Source organism: Eumetopias jubatus, unplaced genomic scaffold (assembly GCF_037043125.1).
Source record: "Eumetopias jubatus isolate StellerSeaLion01/CBP00866 unplaced genomic scaffold, mEumJub1_p1.0 scaffold_13, whole genome shotgun sequence".
In the NCBI taxonomy this organism is placed as follows: Eukaryota; Metazoa; Chordata; class Mammalia; order Carnivora; family Otariidae; genus Eumetopias; species Eumetopias jubatus.
The window spans coordinates 13,933,312-13,953,202 of NW_028274819.1; the positions used below are offsets into that span (position 1 = coordinate 13,933,312).

At 35.2% G+C, this 19,891-nt stretch overlaps 1 protein-coding gene and 1 pseudogene across 1 annotated transcript; both read right to left on the reverse strand.

The window, feature by feature from the left end:
• Nucleotides 1–2,640: 2,640 nt before the first annotated feature.
• Nucleotides 2,641–3,582, reverse strand: LOC114215338 (olfactory receptor 8K3-like). Its single transcript, XM_028111293.1, has one exon. The coding sequence runs from the start codon at nucleotides 3,580–3,582 to the stop codon at nucleotides 2,641–2,643; it is 942 nt and encodes a 313-aa protein (XP_027967094.1).
• Nucleotides 3,583–12,515: 8,933 nt separating this feature from the next.
• LOC114215389 (olfactory receptor 8K3-like) lies at nucleotides 12,516–13,439 on the reverse strand (annotated as a pseudogene).
• Between the last annotated feature and the right edge of the window lie 6,452 nt (nucleotides 13,440–19,891).

Here is a 19,891-nt window from a genome sequence, read left to right on the forward strand (position 1 = left end):
AGGGAGAAGCAGAGTCCCCACTGAGCAGGAAGCCCAACCTGGGGCTCGGTCCCAGGACTCCAGGATCATGACCTGAGCTGAAGGCAGATGCTTAGCCAACTGAACCACCCAGGTGCCCCTTGAATTCTTTTTCTATGCACACATGGCTTTCACTATTTTATGAATTTCTTTGCTGTTCCTCCTCTTCTAATCTAACATCTGCCAAAGTGAAATGTTACTCTCTGTCATCTCTGGGATGACATTGGTGAAGCATAAAAATGACAGTAAGAGACAATATAGGGTACTTCTTAAGGCATGAAGTCTCGACTATGAACTAGATCACCTGGCTTTGAACCTAACACCTAATGCACTGGTGTGTATTCTGACAATTTACTTAACCTCTCTGAATCAACATTTTATAATATAAAAAATAAAAGTTTTAATAGACTATCTCAGACAGCTGTTGTGAGGAAAATTAATCCAGATGTGAAGGATGCCTGTCATATAGTACCCAAAGATGAGATATTATTACCCAGTAGTCTTTATGACAATCACCAAGATTCTTTTCAAGTACATCAACAGCTTGATAATATTTATCTTCACATGAAACTGTTCAGGCAGTATTTTTTTTTCTATTTTGAGACTTTATTTTTTAGAGAAGTTTTAGGTTCACTGCCAACTTAAGAAGAAGGTACAGAGATTTCCCATACATTCCTTGCCCCCACAAATGCATAGCCTCCCATCCCATTATCCACAACCCCCACTAGAGTGGTACATTTGTTACAATCGATGAACCTACACTGTTACATCATTTTCACTGAAACTCCATCATTTACGTCAGGGTTCCCCCTTGGGGTTTCACTTTCTATTGCTTTGGACAAATATATAATGATTTGTCTCTACCATTATCGTTTCATACAAAGTATTTTTACTGCCCTAAAATTTTTCTTTGCTCCTCTATTCATCCCTTCCTCTGCTCTAACTCCTGTCAGCCATTGATCTTTGTACTGTCTCCGTAGTTTTGCCTTTTTCGGAGTGTTGTAGGGTTGGAATCTTACAGCATCCATTCACTTAATGTGGCACCATATCTTTTCATGGCTTGGTAGCTCCTTTTTTTTTAGTACTGAATATTATTCCATTGTCTGCATGTGTCCTGGCATACTACCCATATACCTGCTGAAGGGAATCTTGGTTGCTTTGCAACCAAGATTCATTATTCCAATGAATTCTTTTTATTAAATGGTCATTGGTTAAGCAGAGAATTTTATTGCATAATGGTGAACAAAGCAAATATTATAAACTAATAACTTCAGTAAAATCCCAGAACTATTAAGAAGAATAAAAATAAGCAAAAGGGAAATAAAAAATAAAAATAAGTACATGGGAAAACGTGGAGTGATGTAAAGCAATTATGCATAAAAGGCAAGATCAGTATGTCTTTGCCATCTATCAATCCTCATTCACCTTAGAAATGTGGCATAGTACAAATGACCCAAGTAGGCTTCCCACAAGTAGAACAATGAATCAATGTAGTTAAATGATGACAGCAAATTAAAATATAGTACACAATCAATATTGATAAACATTGGGAAAGATCAATCTGAGGAAAGAGAGGCAATGCAATTAATGCACTGCAGAATAGTCTTCTTACGCTAGGATACCCAAACAACTGGGGCATACTTTTTAAACATGGATAATTACTCTTTTTAAAAAAGATAAGGAAATGTACAATATTCTAAACCAAAGAGCCAGTTATTAAGAAAGAACAGGGGCTCCTTGGTTAAGCATTGGACACTTGATTTTGGCTCAGTCATGATCTCATGGTTCGCGGGATCGAGCCCCACATCTGGCTCCACACTAAGCGTGGAGTCTGCTTGAAGATTCTCTCTCTCTGACCCTCACCCCCAAATAAATAAATAAATCTTAAAAAAATAAAAGAAAGAACAACCATTGAGGAAAAAGCACAAACTGAGGAGCTCTCAAAATATTACCTTAATTTGAACATCTTCTGATATCAACAACATGGACTTTTTGAGACAAACCAGATTGTTGGATTACAAAGTATGTTCGGCCAACAGACTCATACATTGATGAGGAAAAAAATGGGATCCCAATGCTTGTAATAAGGGTGTCTGAACAAACTAATATGAGTACTTCAAATCATTAGGTATCACAGAAATAACCAGTATTAACTATAATTCTACAACATACCAGGGAAGAGTATGAAGGCTGAAACAGAAGGAAAGGACTTACACATGCACACAGACATATACACACACGCACACATAAACACACACACATACACAGGGACTGCAATTTTATTCTAATAGGTGAGAAAAACAGAATCCTTGACAGCTTTGTGTGTGTGTGTGTGTGTACACCCATCTAACACATTCTACTGTACTATAGTATTTACTTCATTAATATATACAATCCACCTTTCTCTCTGAAAGAACCAATTTTTTTTAGGAAGGTAAATTTTTTACTATTTTGTTCACAAATCAATTTACAGCAGTCAGAAGTGCCTAGTGTGTGTAAAATAATCTATAAATAGATAATATATGTTGAACTCAGTTGTATTTGCTATTTTATTTGGAGGCACATAGAACAAAATTTAAAGTCCATAACTCAGTTTATAGGAGTCATATTAGACAGTGAATTTTAAGAAAAAATACTACATATTTTTTTCCACATCTTTTGCCTTGCATATTTTACATCTTTGTTCCTCAAGCTATAGATCAAGGGATTCAGCATGGGGATAATGAGGGTGTAAAATACAGACGCCACTTTCTCAGTGTCAAAGGAATGACTGGACTCAGGTTGCACGTACATAAATATCAAAGTCCCGTAGAACACTGTGGCCACTGTCAGGTGGGACCCACAGGTGGAAAAAGCCTTGTGCCTACCCTCAGCTGAGTTCATCCTGATGATGGCTACCAGGATCAGCAGGTAAGACACAAGAACTACCAGAAGGGAAGAAATCAAATCAAAACCAGCTAAGATCAGAATAATCAATTCAATTTCATGTGTATTTGAGCAAAGCAAAGATAACAAGGGGACACAGTCACAGTAGAAATGACTGATGACATTGTAGCCACAGAAGGATAAACTAAAAATCTTTATGGTGACTATGAGAGAAACAAATGTGCTGTAGAGGTAGGGAATTGCCACCAGCACGTGACACACCCTTTGTGACATGATGAGAGGGTAGAGCAGAGGGTTACAGATGGCCACGTAACGGTCATAGGACATTGCTGTTAGAATAAAAAGTTCACTAACAATGAACAGAAGAAAGAAAGCTAGTTGGATAGCACAAAAATAATGGGAAATTGTATTTTGATCCACAACAAAATTTACTAACATTTTGGGTCCCACGGTTGTTGAATAACCAAGATCAGTGAAAGCCAGGTGTCTGAGGAAGAAGTACATGGGTGTTTGTAGCCTGGAGTCCACCTTGGTGAGGATGATCATGCCCAGGTTGCCCACCACTGAGATCAAATAGATGATGAGGAACAGTCCAAACAATGGAGCCCGCAGCTCAGGTTTGTCTGTGATCCCCATGAGAATGAATTCATTGAGCACTGTTAGATTTTGAGTTTCCATGCAGGCTTATCAGGAAACCTATTCTGGATAGAGATATCAGCATTGTCAAAAATTTCATGCATTATCACCTGAGTGATTTTTAGCATGCAAAACTAGTACAAATAAAATACATCCAAACTTTCCAATTTCAGATGTTTGAAAATAAACCCATCTCCCACAAAGATGAATCTACATAAACACAGATAGTCAATACTTCTCACCTGAAGGTGATTTTGCTAACCAGATAACATTTTATCAATGTCTAGAAGACATTTTGGTTGACACAACTGGAAGGTGGGGTTCTACTGGCTAATGATGGTTAAAGGTCAGTTACGTTTCTAAACATCCTACAAGACCCAATATCCAGTCCAAAATATCAATAGTGCCAAGTTTGAGAAACCAAGATGATAGTGACAGATAAATAATAGAGAGGGAGAGAGGGAGGGAGAAATAGATACATAGGTCGGTACAGACACATATAGATATATAAATATAGACATAGATATATATAGGAAAAATTTAAAAAATCAGAACTATGTTAAAATTTGGGTGTAACATATCAACTCTATTGTGCTATATTTTAAAATTTTCTATTAAAAATAAAGTTTTCTATTCATCATTTATATAATTGCAATTACACAGTGACATTTATAAATTGCACTTAATAATATGACTTAGTACATGTCAATATATAATAAATTATATTGTACAATTACATAATGATTACAAATAAAAATTTAAAACCACAAATTCGAAAAATATACAGAAACCACTACTTCAACACATAGTCCTATAAAATCTTTACACCCACAGGTGATACAGGCTGAAACAGCTGACACCCTTGACAGATATTGGACAAGTGAATAAATAAGAAAACTGTAAGATTGCAGTTGAGAATTATCTTTATTTCATAAATATATGAGATATATTTATATAGATATAGTCTGTGTTAAACCTCTATTTATGACATATATGAGGGTCACTTTGGGCCAATAATTTAACGTATCTAAAACTCTTTATTCTCATATACAAAACAATACTTCCTTACATAGCGCTGTTGAGAGGCATGAATGAAGATCAGATGATTGTGTGCCTACGTCGTGGCTTTTTGTTTTGTTTTTGTAAGTGGTGACCATAACTTAGCTCAAACAGACCATAACTTAGCTCAAAAATTCTTTACATATTTGTATGTAAATCCTCTGGATTGTGATGAATCTTCTTTGTCTAGGCTATGATGATGAATAGGAATAGGTCAAGTAAGATGGAATGCGACATAATGCAGGCAACTGTCCTGACCCCTTCTCTGTAACTAAATCAAACCATCAAGGTGCTATTCCTTCAATTCTTTTTTTTTTTTTTTAAGATTTTATTTATTTATTTGAGAGAGAGAGAGAATGAGAGATAGAAAGCATGAGAGGGAAGAGGGTCAAAGGGAGAAGCAGACTCCCTGCTGAGCAGGGAGCCCGATGTGGGACTCGATCCTGGGACTCCAGGATCATCACCTGAGCTGAAGGCAGTCGCTTAACCAACTGAGCCACCCAGGCGCCCTATTCCTTCAATTCTTTATCTTCTAATTTTCTTAACTATTTTAACAAAATGCCACTATAAGTTTATTTTGATATAACTTTTTGTAAACATTAATTTTCCCCTCCCCCCACTCCAGCTCTCTCTCTCTCTCTTTCAAATAAATAAATAAAATCTTTAAAAAAAACTGGGTGAATGAGCAGTCACTGGCATTGTTTTCATATGATAAAGATTCATAAAAAAACTCCCTTTAAAAACCGAATAAAGTCACTATGTTATACAATACCATAGAGGTGAAATAAAATACACTAAAGATGAGATATACATGGATTCTTTGATATTAAATTCTTCTACACCTTAGGACCACAGGGACTTCTCCAAACTATAATACAAAACACAGATAAATATTATTATCAAATAAAATGCATCTGACTATTCCTAATAATATACAGATTAAGAATATACCAGTAAGAACTAGATGGCAGATTAAGGTAAGAGAATTATTAAGTTTAAAATATTGCAAGCATGAATCCTTTCTTAAGAAAAAATAAATAGAGGGGCATCTGGGTGGGTCATTCAGTTAAATCACCTGACTCTTGGTTTCGGCGCAGGTCATGATCTCAGGGTTGTGGGACCAAGCCCAGAGTCAGGCTCCGTGTTCGGTGCACAGTCTGCTTGTCCCTCTCTCTGCTCTTCCCCCACTCATGTGCTTTCCCTCAAAAATAAATAAATAAATAGGGGCGCCTGGGTGGCTCATGAGATCAAGCCCTGCATTGGGCTCTGTGCTCAGTGGGGAGTCTGCTTAAGATTCTCTCTCTCTCTCTCCCTCCTTCTACTTCTCCTGCAATTCACCCTTGCTCTCTAAAATAAATACATCTTGGGGCATCTGGGGGGCTCAGTCATTAAGCATCTGCCTTTGGCTCAGGTTGTGATCCCAGAGTCCTGTTCCCCGGGAAGCCTGTTTCTCCCTCTCCCACTCCCCCTGCTTGTGTTCCCTCTCTTGCTGTCTCTCTCTCTCTGTCAAATAAAATAAATAAAATCTTTAAAATAATAAAATAAATAAAATCTTAAAAAAAAGAAATAGAAATGATACAGGTTATAATGATAAACTTATGAGATAATAGGGACATTATAATATAGTTGCATTACATTATCACAGCAGTCTCTGACTGCCCTTCAAGAAAATAAAAACATACAATTTTATAACATTAAATATAAAAGTGATTACATAAAATTTGCATTTAATTCACTTAAACTATTGCTTCTAATGTTGTGACCACCCGATCACCTACCCTGCCTTGATGCATGTGCCTTTCTCACATCAGAAAGAGGGAAACGTGTATCCATAGGTAGTAATTTTAGAAAAATATCTTCAACAAATGCTATAAGAAGTGGTATAAACCTTGTTTTTTGTTTGTTTCATTTTGTTTCACAAATATGAAAGGCTGAGAAAAATCATACTTGGTAAGTTCCAATTTTCCTGTAAGGTAAGGAAAGATAAGCATGTATTTTTATTTTCCTCTCAGCTTTAGAGTTCTAGGGAAAGAACCAAATTGCTTTCATATTTTAACATCTTTGTTGAAGACCACTTGTTATTCTTTTTTAAAGCTACATTCTTTGAGATAATTATATCTGCTTCTTGTGGGATCCTACTTAAAATTGAAGAACACACTGAACATCGTACCATTACCATAAAACTGGGTACTTAAAAGTCTGCTAATATCCAAATAATGCTTTTCACATCTCAGTGTGAGGTGGAAATCCCTTTTGGTCTCATCAAGCTATCTGGAATGAATCATATTTATATTTTTATTTAAATAATCATTAAATCTTAAATGATATTGAGAGCATCACAAAAAACAACCTGGGGCGACTAAATGACTAAGAATTTGGAAGGACATCAAAACGCAAGTCTGAATAGAGGCAGCTTCTTAATTTTACCAATTTTTAAAAATGAGTTTCTCTTTAGTTATGCTTTATTTGCTCTCAATTTTGGCCTGCATTGAAGATAAAATTATCTATATAAAATGAATAGTTTATAAGCAATAGCATGATGTTGCTTCAAAGATGTCTTTGAATATTTAGTCTATTGATCCAGGTGAAAATACTCAAAAAAATAATGTGAATAGAAAAGGATAGGTGTCCAGGCGCCTGGGTGGCTCAGTCGTTAAGTATCTGCCTTCCGCTCAGGTCATGATGGCTCAGGTCCTGGGATTGAGCCCGTGTTGGGCTCCCTGCTCAGCGGGAAGCCTGTTTCTCCCTCTCCCTCTCCCCCTGCTTGTGTTCCCTCTTTCACTGTATCTCTCTCTGTCAAATAAATAAATAAAATCTTTAAAAGAAAAAGAAAAGAAAAGGATAGGTGTCCTATTCTTGCTCAGGCATTACGGAGTAATAGAAAGCAAAGCAAAACAAAACAAAACAAAACAAAAAGAAAGCCAAAAACTAAATCATAAATGGCAACTTTTTGCTAGAGCTTTGCTATTGAATTAAAGCAGAACGTTGCTTATGTACTTGATCATTGTTGATGTTGGTAACATAAGATAGCTCATAAAATAGTCTATCGTTTTACCTGCAATGAAGCCTCTGTCTTGACTCTCTCATGTGTTTCTTACGTGGCATAATGAGAACAATTTATGGATTTTTTTCACCTTTTGAGATTCTCCCTGAGGAGATTCCAAGCAAATTGTTGATTACCCCTAAAGTATTTCAGAGCATAACAACATGTCTGAAGGTTGTCCTTTAATTATCAGAGAAAATTTGCATTCACTTTTTTTTTCATTTCTTTCTTTTTGACTTCCTTCCTGAATTCCTTCCTGACTTCCACCCTTCCTCCCTCCATTTCCCCCCTCCCTCCCTTCCCTGCCTTCCCCTCCCTTCCTTCTTTTCTTCCCCCTATTTTTTACTCTTGGTTAACTTTCCTTTTGTAGCATATGGGACTCTTGATTAAAATATCATATCTATAGGACATGGCATCAAGAATCTGCAATTCCATGGTGGTCTCCTCAAATGAATGGCACAGAGTAGAAGAGTTTAAACACTGTCTTGTCACATTATTCTAAAGTTTTTAGGGAATTAAAATAATACATTATGAAAATACGAGGTGCTACAACCTTGACTTGTTACTCAAGTTGTTTTCACTTTCCCTTCAGGGACAGAAATTAGTTACTGTTACTTCTCATTTCATTGTGAGTTTCCATCTATCTGTTCACCACTTCTCTTTTATTTTTGTTTTTGTTTTTACCTTTTATTGCATATTGCACCATTTCAGTGATTCTACTCTGTGTACCACCCGCCTCCAAAACAGATCTATTTCCTTGCCTCAGAGTTTCATCCGGCTGCCCCCTTATAGCAACACCCACTGATTCCACCTCTGCCATGGTTCTTAACTCCTGGTAATCACTAATCAAGTTTCCATCACTATATTTTTTGTCATTTAAAGGATGTCTTATAAATAGTATACCATTTGTAATCTTTTGAGATTGGATTTTTTTCATTCAACAGAATTCTCTTGAGATTCACTTGTGTTTTCTGTATATAAATCATTTGTTCCTTTATTGTTGCTGAGTTGTATTCCATGATATTGATGACAGAATTTGTTTAACCATTCACTCACTGAAAGGCCTTTGGGTTCTTTCCAGTGTTCAACTGTTATGAGTAAAACATCTATAAGCATTCACTTAAAGATGATCGCATGAATATTATTTTTCATTCCCTTAGGATAAGTAACCAAGAGTGTGATTGGTAGGTTGTTTTCATTTGGATCAAGTCCAGTTTACCAGTATTTACTTTTATAGATTATGTTTTGGATGTCATGTCTATAAACTCTTCACTAGCCCAAGGTACTGAATATAGGCTTTCCCCTACGTTTTTATCTAAGTGTATTATAGTTTGCCATTTTAATTTAAGTTGTTATTTAATCTTTGCATAAGGTTTAGGCTAGCATTATTTTTCTGTTTCTTTTCATCTCTGTACTCCCAATTACAATACCAATATTTTTTTAGAAGATTTTATTTATTTATTTATTCATTCATTTATTTATTTAGAGAGTGCAAGCAGGGGCAGGGGTAGAGGGAGAGAGAGAGAGAGAGAGACTCTCAAGCAGACTCCATGCTGAGCACGGAGGCTGTCAGGGGGCTTGATCTCACAACCCTGAGATCATGACCTGAATTGAAATCAAGAATTGGTTGCTCAACTGACTGAGCCACCCAGGCACCCCAACACCATTTTTTTTAAAGGCTAGTCTCCTTTTGTTGAATTATCTTTGCATCTTTTGGAAAAATAAGTTGAACTATTTCCAAAGGTATATTTCTGTCTATTTTTGTGATGCTGATTTATGTGTTTGTATCTCCACCAAAGTCTTGGGGTCTCCATTACTGTGGCTATGTAGTAAATCTCAACATGGAGTAGATTTTCTTCCTTCTTATGCTACACTTTAAAATGTGTTTGATCTCTGCTAGTTTCTTGAACTTTCACATAAATTTCAGTATAAAGTTGCCTTTACTAAAGTCTTGCTGGGTTTGCATTAAATCTATAGATCGGTTTATAAAGAATTGATATTTTTAATGTATTGTCTTTTAATCTATGAACTCAATGTCTATTAATTTGTTCAGATCTTTTTTGATTTCTTTAATCACTATTCTGTACTTTTCTGCATACAGATCCTATACATCATTTGCTTGTTTCTACCTACATATTTCAGTATATGTGGGGGATTGTGAATGTTTTATTTTTAAATTCATTTCTATATGTACATATGGAATGACATTTGTTCATTAATCATGTATCATGTGTCCTTGCTGAACTCATATTTTTGTTTTAGACTTTTGTTTTTCAGATTTGTGGAGATTTTCTATTAGATAACATATCATTTGCCTATTGGGATGGTTTCATTTTTTTTTTCCAAGTTGTATATAATTTTATGTTCTTTTCTTGCACTTTCTGGGAATTCTTGTTTGATCTGCTTTGTATAAATATAGATGATTTCAAATTTTTAGGTTTTTTTTTTTTTTTTGCAATGTCATTATAAATTATTTAGTTTTTTTGTTCTGGCATCCTTTACTCCACAGAATTATTTTGAGATTATCCACATTTTTGGATGTACCAATACTTCATTACTTTTCATTGTGAGGGGCATTCACGTGCTTGGATATCCTACAGTCCATTCTCAAGTGGATGAACAATTGGTTTGTTTCTGGTTTAGAGCCATCACAAATAAAACTTCAATAAAAGTGAAGGGGAAGAAAATATCCTTCTTTACCACTTTAATGTTTCCACCTAGGCCTGAGATTTAAACTGACATAAGACATTAACAGGACAAAAGCATACAAATTTTATTTAGTAATTTTTTACATGTATGTGGGAGTCCTCACAAGAAGAATGAAGACCCAAAGAACTGGCTCAGCCTGAGTGCTTATATGCGAGGTTGAACAAAGAGTGGCAATTGTAGAAAAGTGACTAAAATATTTGGGGAGACTAAAGGCAAATAAGAGTTATTTTTTTAAGGTTCTATTTATTTACTTGATCAAGAGAGTGCACAAGCAGGGGGAACAGGAGAGGGAGAAACAGGCTCCCTGTGGAGCAGGCAGCTGGATTCGGATGCAAGGCTCAATCTCAGGACCCCAGGATCATGACCTGAGCCGAAGGCAGACTTTAAAAACTGAGCCACCCAGGTTCCCCAACAGTTATTTTTAACAAGCTTTGTTAGTATAGGTTTCTCTTGGCTTCGAGTCTCCATCTCTGGTGATGAGAATTTTTTTTTCCTTCTAGAATAAGGAGGGCATCTTTAAGATGGTAATTTCATTTTCTGCTTTCAGAGAAAAAAGGGGATTTCAGTGTTCCCTTCTTGCACTTCCTGTGTTTTCAGTGTCTTTGGCTCAAAGTAATCTATATGCCAAAGCAGCAGATTTGGGAGTGCTATGTTCTGTATTCTTACAGTTGCTATGGACATTTGGATACAAATCTTATAGGGAAATGTGATGTCATTTGTAGTAAATAAGTGGGAGTGAAAAGGCTAAATACTGTTAAATGCATGTTTAATTTTTAAGACACTGATGCTTATAACAACTATTTTCAAATATTTATACCATTTTACTTTTCCACCAACAATGCATGAAAGTTTCTGTTCTTCCATATAGTCACAACATCTAGGTGTTCTAATAGATTTAGAGTGTTATCTTATTGAGGTTTTAAAGTGGATTTCATTAGTGGACCATGATACTGAGCAACTTTTAAAGTGCATATTTGCCATCTTTATGTGTTATTTGGTGAAGTACTTTCCAAATGTTTTGCCTATGCTGGAGGTCTATTATTATTATCAAGTTTTGAGACGTCTGTGTATATCGTGGAACAAGCACTTTATGAAATATGTTACTTGAAACTATTGTCTTCCAGAACATAAATTGGTTTTGCACGTTCTTAAGAGTATCTTTTGAAGAGTAAAATACATCATTTTGATGTCATACAATGTATCAAAAATTTTTTTTATTGGTTTTACTCTGGATATTATATTTAAGAAATCCTTACAGAACCCGAGATCATGAATATTTTCTACTACGTTTTCTCCTGAAATTTTTAAATTTTTAGGTGTTACATTTACATCTAGGATCCATTGTTGGTGAATCTTTATATGAGTTATGGGTCAACATTCTATATTTTATATGTATGCATCTAATTAGTCTATCATCATTTGTTGAAAGATTTAGTCTTTTTCAACAAATGACCTTTTTCTTTTGCCTTGTGAAAAATTTTTTGTTCATACATGTGTGGGCCCATTTCTGGTCTATCAATTTTGTTTCATTGATCTATTTGTCAATTTTTATACCAGTGCCACACCCTTTTAACAACTGTAGCTTTGGAATAGGGCTTGAGATCAAGTTAGTTTTTGCTGTAGTGTTTTTATTACAACTGTGTTTCTCTTTTAAAGTTAATTCAGCTATTCCAGGTCTTTGCATTTCTTTCTATATTTTAGTTTCAGCTTCCTATTTCCTACCAAAAATAATGCCTGCTTGGATTTTTATTTGAGTCTCATTGAATCTGTAGGTACATTTGAGGAAGTTTGATATTTTAACAATATTGAATATTCTAGAAAAAAAGCATGGTATATTTCTCACTTATTTACACCTCCTTTAGTGCCTTATAGCAATGTTTCTTAATGTTGTGTACATGTATTTTTCATATTTATCTTTAAGTATTTTACAGTTTTGATACATTTGTAGCAGGTATTTTAAAATTCCATTTCTAGGGGTGCCTGGATGGTTCAATTGGTTAAACATGCTACTCTTGATTTTTGGCTCAGGTCGTGATCTTGGGGTTATGAGACTGGGCTCCGTGTTGGGCTCCACAATCAGCACAAGATCTGCTTAAGATTCTCTCTCTCTCCCTCTCTTTGAGGCCCATAACCTAATTTATGGAGACTGTGCCATAAATAAACTTTAAGAAAAAAGATTGCATAGTTTTTTCCACATTGTTTGTCCTGCATATTTTACATCTTTGTTCCTCAAGCTGTAGATCAAGGGATTCAGCTATGGGGATTTACAGACGCCACTTTCTCAGTGTCAAAGGAATGACTGGACTCAGGTTGCACGTACATAAATATCAAAGTCCCATAGAACACTGTGGCCACTGTCAGGTGGGACCCACAGGTGGAAAAAGCCTTGTGCCTACCCTCAGCTGAGTTCATCCTGATGATGGCTACCAGGATCAGCAGGTAAGACGCAAGAACTATCAGAAGGGATGAAATCAAATTTAAAACACAGAAAATCAAAATTGTCAATTCAACTTCATGCGCATTTGAGAAGAGCAAAGATAACAAGGGGACACAGTCACAGTAGAAATTATTGACAATATTATAGCTACAGAAGAGTGAACTAAAAATCTTTATGGTGACTATGAGAGAAACAAATTGCTGTAGAGATAGGGAATTGCCACCAGCACATGACACACGCTTTGTGACATGATGACAGGGTAGAGCAGAGGGTTACAGATGGCCACGTAGCAGTCATAGGACATTGCTGCAGAATGAACAGCTCACTAACAATGAACATAATGTAGAAAGCTCCCTGTGTGGCACACAAATAATAAGAAATTGTGTTTTCTTCCACACTAAAACTTACTAACAATTTTGGTCCTACAGTTGTTGAATAACCCAGATCTGTGAGAGCCAGGTGTTTGAGGAAGTACATGCGTGTTTGGAGCCTGGAGTCCATCTTGGTGAGGATGATCATACCCAGGTTGTCCACCACTGAGATCAAATAGATGATGAGGAAGAGCCCAAAAAAGGGAGCCTGCAGCTCAGGATGATGTGTGATTCCCATGAGAATGAATTCATTAAGCACTGTCAGATTGTGTTTTTCCATCCAGGTTTATTGGAAAACCTATTCTGAATAGATAATCAGCATAGTAAATAGCTTTCATGGAATATCATCTGGTAGTGTTTTATCCTGAATTCAAGTAAAATAGCAGTGTCAGAAGTCTATGAGTGAGCTATAAGAAAGCAACAGAAAAATAGAGCATTGTGTAACATTAAATTATAAACATATTTCTGGAAAATCCACATTTACCTCACATAAAACATTGCTGATAAGATTGTGAGCTTCTGATAAACTACCCCATACCCAAGTACACATGTTCTAATGCCAGAAATCCTGAACTATGGTTAGGAAAAACTGTTTTAAATGAACAGAAGAAGAAACGATGTGAATTTTGAGGTTGAAAGGATGAAACGTGGAAGAAAAAAAATATCATTGTCAGTGCTGATTTCGTGTGAGATAAGAGAAGAGAGAGGGCTCTCTCTCACCAGTTTGAGACAACTAGGGAAAGCATCAAATTGCTTTTTGCTAGTTTACTATCTGTTTTGATGATCTGATCACTGTTTTTTAAAGTTACACTCTTTGAGAAAATTATCTGTGCTGTCAGATTCCACTGGAAATTGAACATGCTGTGTTTGTACCATCACCATAAAACTGGGCACTTAAAAGTCTCCTAACCTCCAAGTATTACTCTTCACATCTCAATGTGAGGTAGAATTTCTCCTTTTGCTCATTATGAATTAGAAAAAAAAATCACCTTTATAAATAAGTTGATGTAAATAACTTTCACAATGTTTTTGTGAAAGGTATAAGAAGAATTTAGTCACTACATGACTGAGGATTTAGGTATCAAACGGACACCTCAATAGCTACAGTTTCATAATTCTGCCATAATTTTCTTTTTTTTTATTCCTAACTCTTTAGTTAGGCTTTATGGTTGCTCAGTTTGGTCCTGTATTATTTATATGACGAAGTATTTACATGAAACGTACATTTACATAAGTAATATGTCCCTGACATTTCAAAAATGCCTATTAGCAGTTGTGAAAATACTTGAACAATAATGTGAAGAGAAGGGCGTGCACTCTTGCTCTGTCATGCATTATCAATAGTAGGATGCGGAAGTGAATCGGAAATCCTAATATTTTGCTATGCTTTGACATGGAATAAAAGTGTTGCAAACATCACCAAAACTATTTGGGTATTGGTATAATACAGCACCACATGAAATATTCTGTTTACCTGTGATGAAATTTCTGTCTTGGCTTACCTGTGTACTTCATAATATGGTGAGGTGAGATCAATTTATGGATTCTTTTTTGCCCTCTGAGACTCTCCCTGAGGATATGCCAAGCAATTTCTTGATCATCCTTGAAGTATTTAAAAGCTTAGCAGAATGCAAGGAGGGTGTTTATTAATTGTCTAGAACAATTTGTATTCACCAATGAGTTAGATTTTTTTGTTAGTTTGTGTACTACGTTCATATATCTTACTCTTGATTTACTCTTTCTTCCTCTTGCTTTGATGGTTAATTTTATATGTCCACTTGGCTAGGATATGGTGCCCAGTTGTTTAGTTAAAAATTAGTCCAAATGCTGTTATAAAGATATTTTTCACATGTGATGAAAATTCAAATAAATAGACTTTGAGTATAGCCATGTACTTTCTGGAATGTACGTGGGCCTCATCCAATCAGTTGAAAGCCTTACAGAACAAAAGATGAGGTCCTCCAAAGACAAAGAAATTATACTCCAGACTGAAATATAGAAAATCTACCTAGTTTCTCCCCTTTGTTTTTTTTTAAAGATTTTATTTATTTATTTGAAAGAGAGAGAATGAGAGAGAGCACGAGAGGAAAGAGGGTCAGAGGGAGAAGCAGACTCCCCGCTGAGCGGGGAGCCCCATGAGGGACTCAACTCCAGGACTCCAGGATCATGACCTGAGCCAAAGGCAGTCGCTCAACCAACTGAGCCACCCAGGCGCCCTAGTTTCTCCCCTTTGTACTCAGGACTGCACGGTCAACTCTTACAATGCTAGGCTATTCCACATTGGGATTGCTTGGCCAATCCCAATAATCATAAGTGTTCATTTCTCAAAATCTCTTGCTCTCTCTCTCTCTCAAGCCTATATTATCATATATTATATATAATTATATATGTGTTAATACATTATATAAATATTTTACATATATAAAATATTATGTGTAAAATATTATGTATATATAAAATTTTACATATATAAATATTATATATGTTATATATATTATATATATATATAATATATATATATACATGACCTCCTTTTGGTTTTGTTCCTCTGAAGTACTTTTACCCAAACAAACATGTAGGGAAATGGATTCATGTATGTTATCTATACACCAAGCTTGCCAGTATTCCTTGAGTTCTACAATGGTCTCCTTAGATGGATGACACAATGGACTCCTCAGATGACACATGGAGTAATTTTTAAACACTGTCTTATTGCATTATTAAAAAGATTAAGTGAGGGGCACCTGGGTGGTTCAGTCAGTTAAGCATCCAACTCTTGGTTTCGGATCAGGTCATGATTTCAGGGTCCTGAGATCGAGCCCCCCATGACCTGGTCTGCTTGTCCCCCTCCCTATGCTCTTCCCACCCACCCCCCTCTCAAATAAATAAATAAAATCTTAAAAAAATAAGCAATTAAATGAACTAAAAATAATAAGATACTGTGTATATAAGGTGCTGTGTCCTTTACTTTTTTCCTTTCTTTCTTTCTTTCTTTTTTTTTTTTTGACTATAGAGAGTGAAATTAGTTACTCTTATTTCTCATTCTTTTTTTCAGAGTAAATTCTCCTCATCTGTTTAGGTCTTCTCTTTCATTTTATTTGTCTGTATTAGAGTTCAATATTTCTTGTTTTTCCATCGTGCCTAATACCCATTCCAATTATTTTTTTCTTCCTTGTCACCTGCTCTACTGTACTTGACATATATCTTACAAGATCAATATATTCTGCAAAAATATAATATTTTATGTGCATATGTTTTGCTATGTTATTTTGCTATAAATTGTGTTGTGGCATTTTAAGCCACATTATTTATTTTTGATGTTTTCATGTTGTGATTTCTTTTTGCTTCTTTCTTCATTACAGTCAATAATATATAATGAATTTTATGGATCTATTCTTGGTATTTGCTTGTCTCCAACCCCAGTTATCAGCAATACTACTCCAACACAGAGTTCCATGAAAAGCCTTGACTTGCCATGTTAATATGCTGCAAACAAAATTATCCATGGTATACATTTCACATATCTGTCTCTGGATGTATGTGCATCTGTGCGTGTGTGTGTTGATATACATATAGATCCACCTACGTGTATGCATATGACCACACATAAGCATCCACACAAGCAGGAAGATCACTTAGAAAGAGAAAACAATTCTTTTAATTTTGTTAAATATTCCAGAATGGTTGTACGAGTACCAATACTCTCTTGTACCAGCAAATAAATTAGGTTCTTGGGTCTTCACATCTATGGCAGGTGCCTGAATTATGTTCTCTCCTGTTAACTGGATAATACTTTTTAAAAAAGATTTTATATCATTTTATTTGTTCTTGAATCCCAAATACCCAGTATTTGTCTATATAAATAATAAAGGATGTATATCCAAAATATATCAATAACTCCTACAAGTCAATGATAAAATGCTATAGTCCAATAAAAGAATGGGTATACATTTTCTATGTGTTCCCAAAGCAGACATGCAAATGGCCAGCAAGCTTCTGAAAGGACATTAAGTATCACCGTTCATTAAGAAAAGGCACATGAGATGGGTTAGTGGGGAATTGAGGGTGGATAATATAACCCATGCTAATTACGGAATTCAGTGGTGTGTGTATGACTGTTCATTATATTGTTCTTCTAACTTATGGGTATGATGAAACATTTTCATAATAAAGTATTAGAAAAAACAATAAAAAAAGATTGTATTAATTAATTAATTTGGGGGGTGAAGGAATGAGGGAAGGAGCAGAGGAGAGGGAGAGAGAGAATCTCAAGCAGATTCCACACTGAGGGCAAAGCCTGACATGGGGCTCTCTCCCACAACCCTGAGATCATGACCTGAACCAAAATCAAGAGTTGGTCACTTAACCAACAGCCACCCCAGCACCCCTCTTAACTGGGTAATAGTTAAAATATGTTTCTATTACTGACTTTTCCCTTGGTTTTGGTTTGATCTCTTGGCATGGTTAGTAATGAAGTAAAACAACTTAAGTATACATCATTGAAAATAATAAACTGCACATATATAAAGTATAAAATTTGATAAGTTTTGATGTATGTATGTATCTCTCTTTGTAATAGTTCCAGTTTACCTCATCCTACCCCATAATGTCTCAGACAGACTTGGATTTAATTTAACTTTCTATTATTTTGAAATAATTATAGAATTATAAGAGATGGAACAAAGGAGCACAGAGAGTTCCTATGTCTCACTTAGTTTCCACTAGTGGTAACAACTTGCAACAATATCATACAAAATGGATTGTACCCTGGAAATCATGAAATTAATATTGGTACAATACTCTGCCTGTTCGGGTCACCAGTGTTTCATTGCTCATTTTTGTGTTTGCACCAAACTATATATACACACATACATACTTATACAGTTTTAATTGGTTGTACACATGTGTAATCAGCATAAAAATCAACATACAGGCTTATTCCATCTCTGTATGGGTCACTTATGCCATTCTTTCATTGCCAACTGCTCTTCCCTTCCCTCATTCCCTGTTTAAGGACAGTCAACCACTAATCCATTTTTTTTTCACTATACTTTCTGGGTACAAAATTCTCAGTTGACAATTATTTTGTTTCAATATTTTAATGATGTTGCTTCACTGTCTTCTCACCTGCAGTGTTTCTGATGATAAATCCATTATTCTTTGTTCCTCTTTATATAAAGTATCTTTGCTTTTTGATTGCTTAATGTTTTATGATCACTGGCTTTGAGATATTTAATGATGATTTGCCTTCAGGTAGTTATCTATGTGTTTCTTGTATGTGGGGTTTGTTAATCTTCTTGAATCTGAGGTCTTTCAACTTTTATCATCTTTGATTATTTTTCACATGTATTTTCTTCAAATGATTCTTTTTTCAAAAAGATTTTATTTATTTATTTGACACAGAGAGAGAGGGCTAGAGAGGGAACACAAGCAGGGGAAGTAGGAGAGGGAGAAGCAGACTCCCCACCGAGCAGGGAGCCGGATGCGAGGCTCTACCCAGGACGCTGGGATCACGACCTGAGCTGAAGGCAGATGCCCAACGACTGAGCCACCCCGGTGCCCCTTCTTCAAATAATTCTAATGACATCCTTTTTTGGGGAAACCAGTTGCATGCATACTTGGCTGCTTGAAACTGTCTCCCAGATTATTATTCTTTTTATGTTTTTGGTTCTTTTCACTCCCTGTGTTTCATTTTGATACTTTTTATTGTTGTATCTGTAGACTCACTAATCTTTACTTCTGTAATGTCCGATCTGCTGTAAATACAATCCCATTTATCTTTCACCTTGAACATGGTATTTTTTATCTCTAGGTGTAGAGATTCTTATTTTTCAATACCCTCCATGTCTCTAGGTATCTTTTTGAAACTATGATACACAATTATAATAACTGTTTTTTTGCCTTTGTTTGTTATTTCAAACATGGGCAAGTTCTTGACCAGTTTCCATTGATTGGTTATTCTATTCATTATGGATCATGTATTCCTGCTTCTTTGTATGCCTGATAATTATATTTATATTTTTATTTATTTTAATTAATTTTATTTTAATTAATTTTTATTTATTATATAAAATTAATTTTAATTTATTTAAATCAATCATTTAATTAATTAAATTTATTTATTTAAATTAATTAATTAATTTAATTTATTTTAATTAATTATATATAATTATAATTATATATATAAAATATATATTATAAATATATAACTCATTGCAAATTTTTCTTGATGGATACTGGATACATTTGTATTTTAAAAATATTCCCTGAATTTTGTTCTAGGATATAGTTATTTTGAAATAGTTTAATCCTTTCAGATATTGCTTTTATAATTTCCTGGGTGGGACCAGAGCAGTGTAGCAGTTTAGGGCTAATTATTTCACTTACTGAAGGAAGACCTTCTTGAATACTTTACCTAAAGTCCTATAAACTATGAGGTTTTCTACTCCCTGTGCAATACATTTGCACAAATTCTACCTCTGTTTGAGTTTCAGATACAGTTGCCTGTCATATTCTTAGATGATTCTTTCTTTCGCCTGGATGGTTTCCTCTTGCATGTGTTGATCACTAATCTCAATAATTGAGGAGGATTCTCTGCAGAGATCCAGGGTTCTTTCTTTGGACAGCTCTCCTAGTGTTGGCACTCTGTCTTGCAAAATTGAGCTACCATAGACTTACTGGACCCTCAACATTGTTTCTTCAACTCATCAGGCAGGTGGAGCCATCATAGGA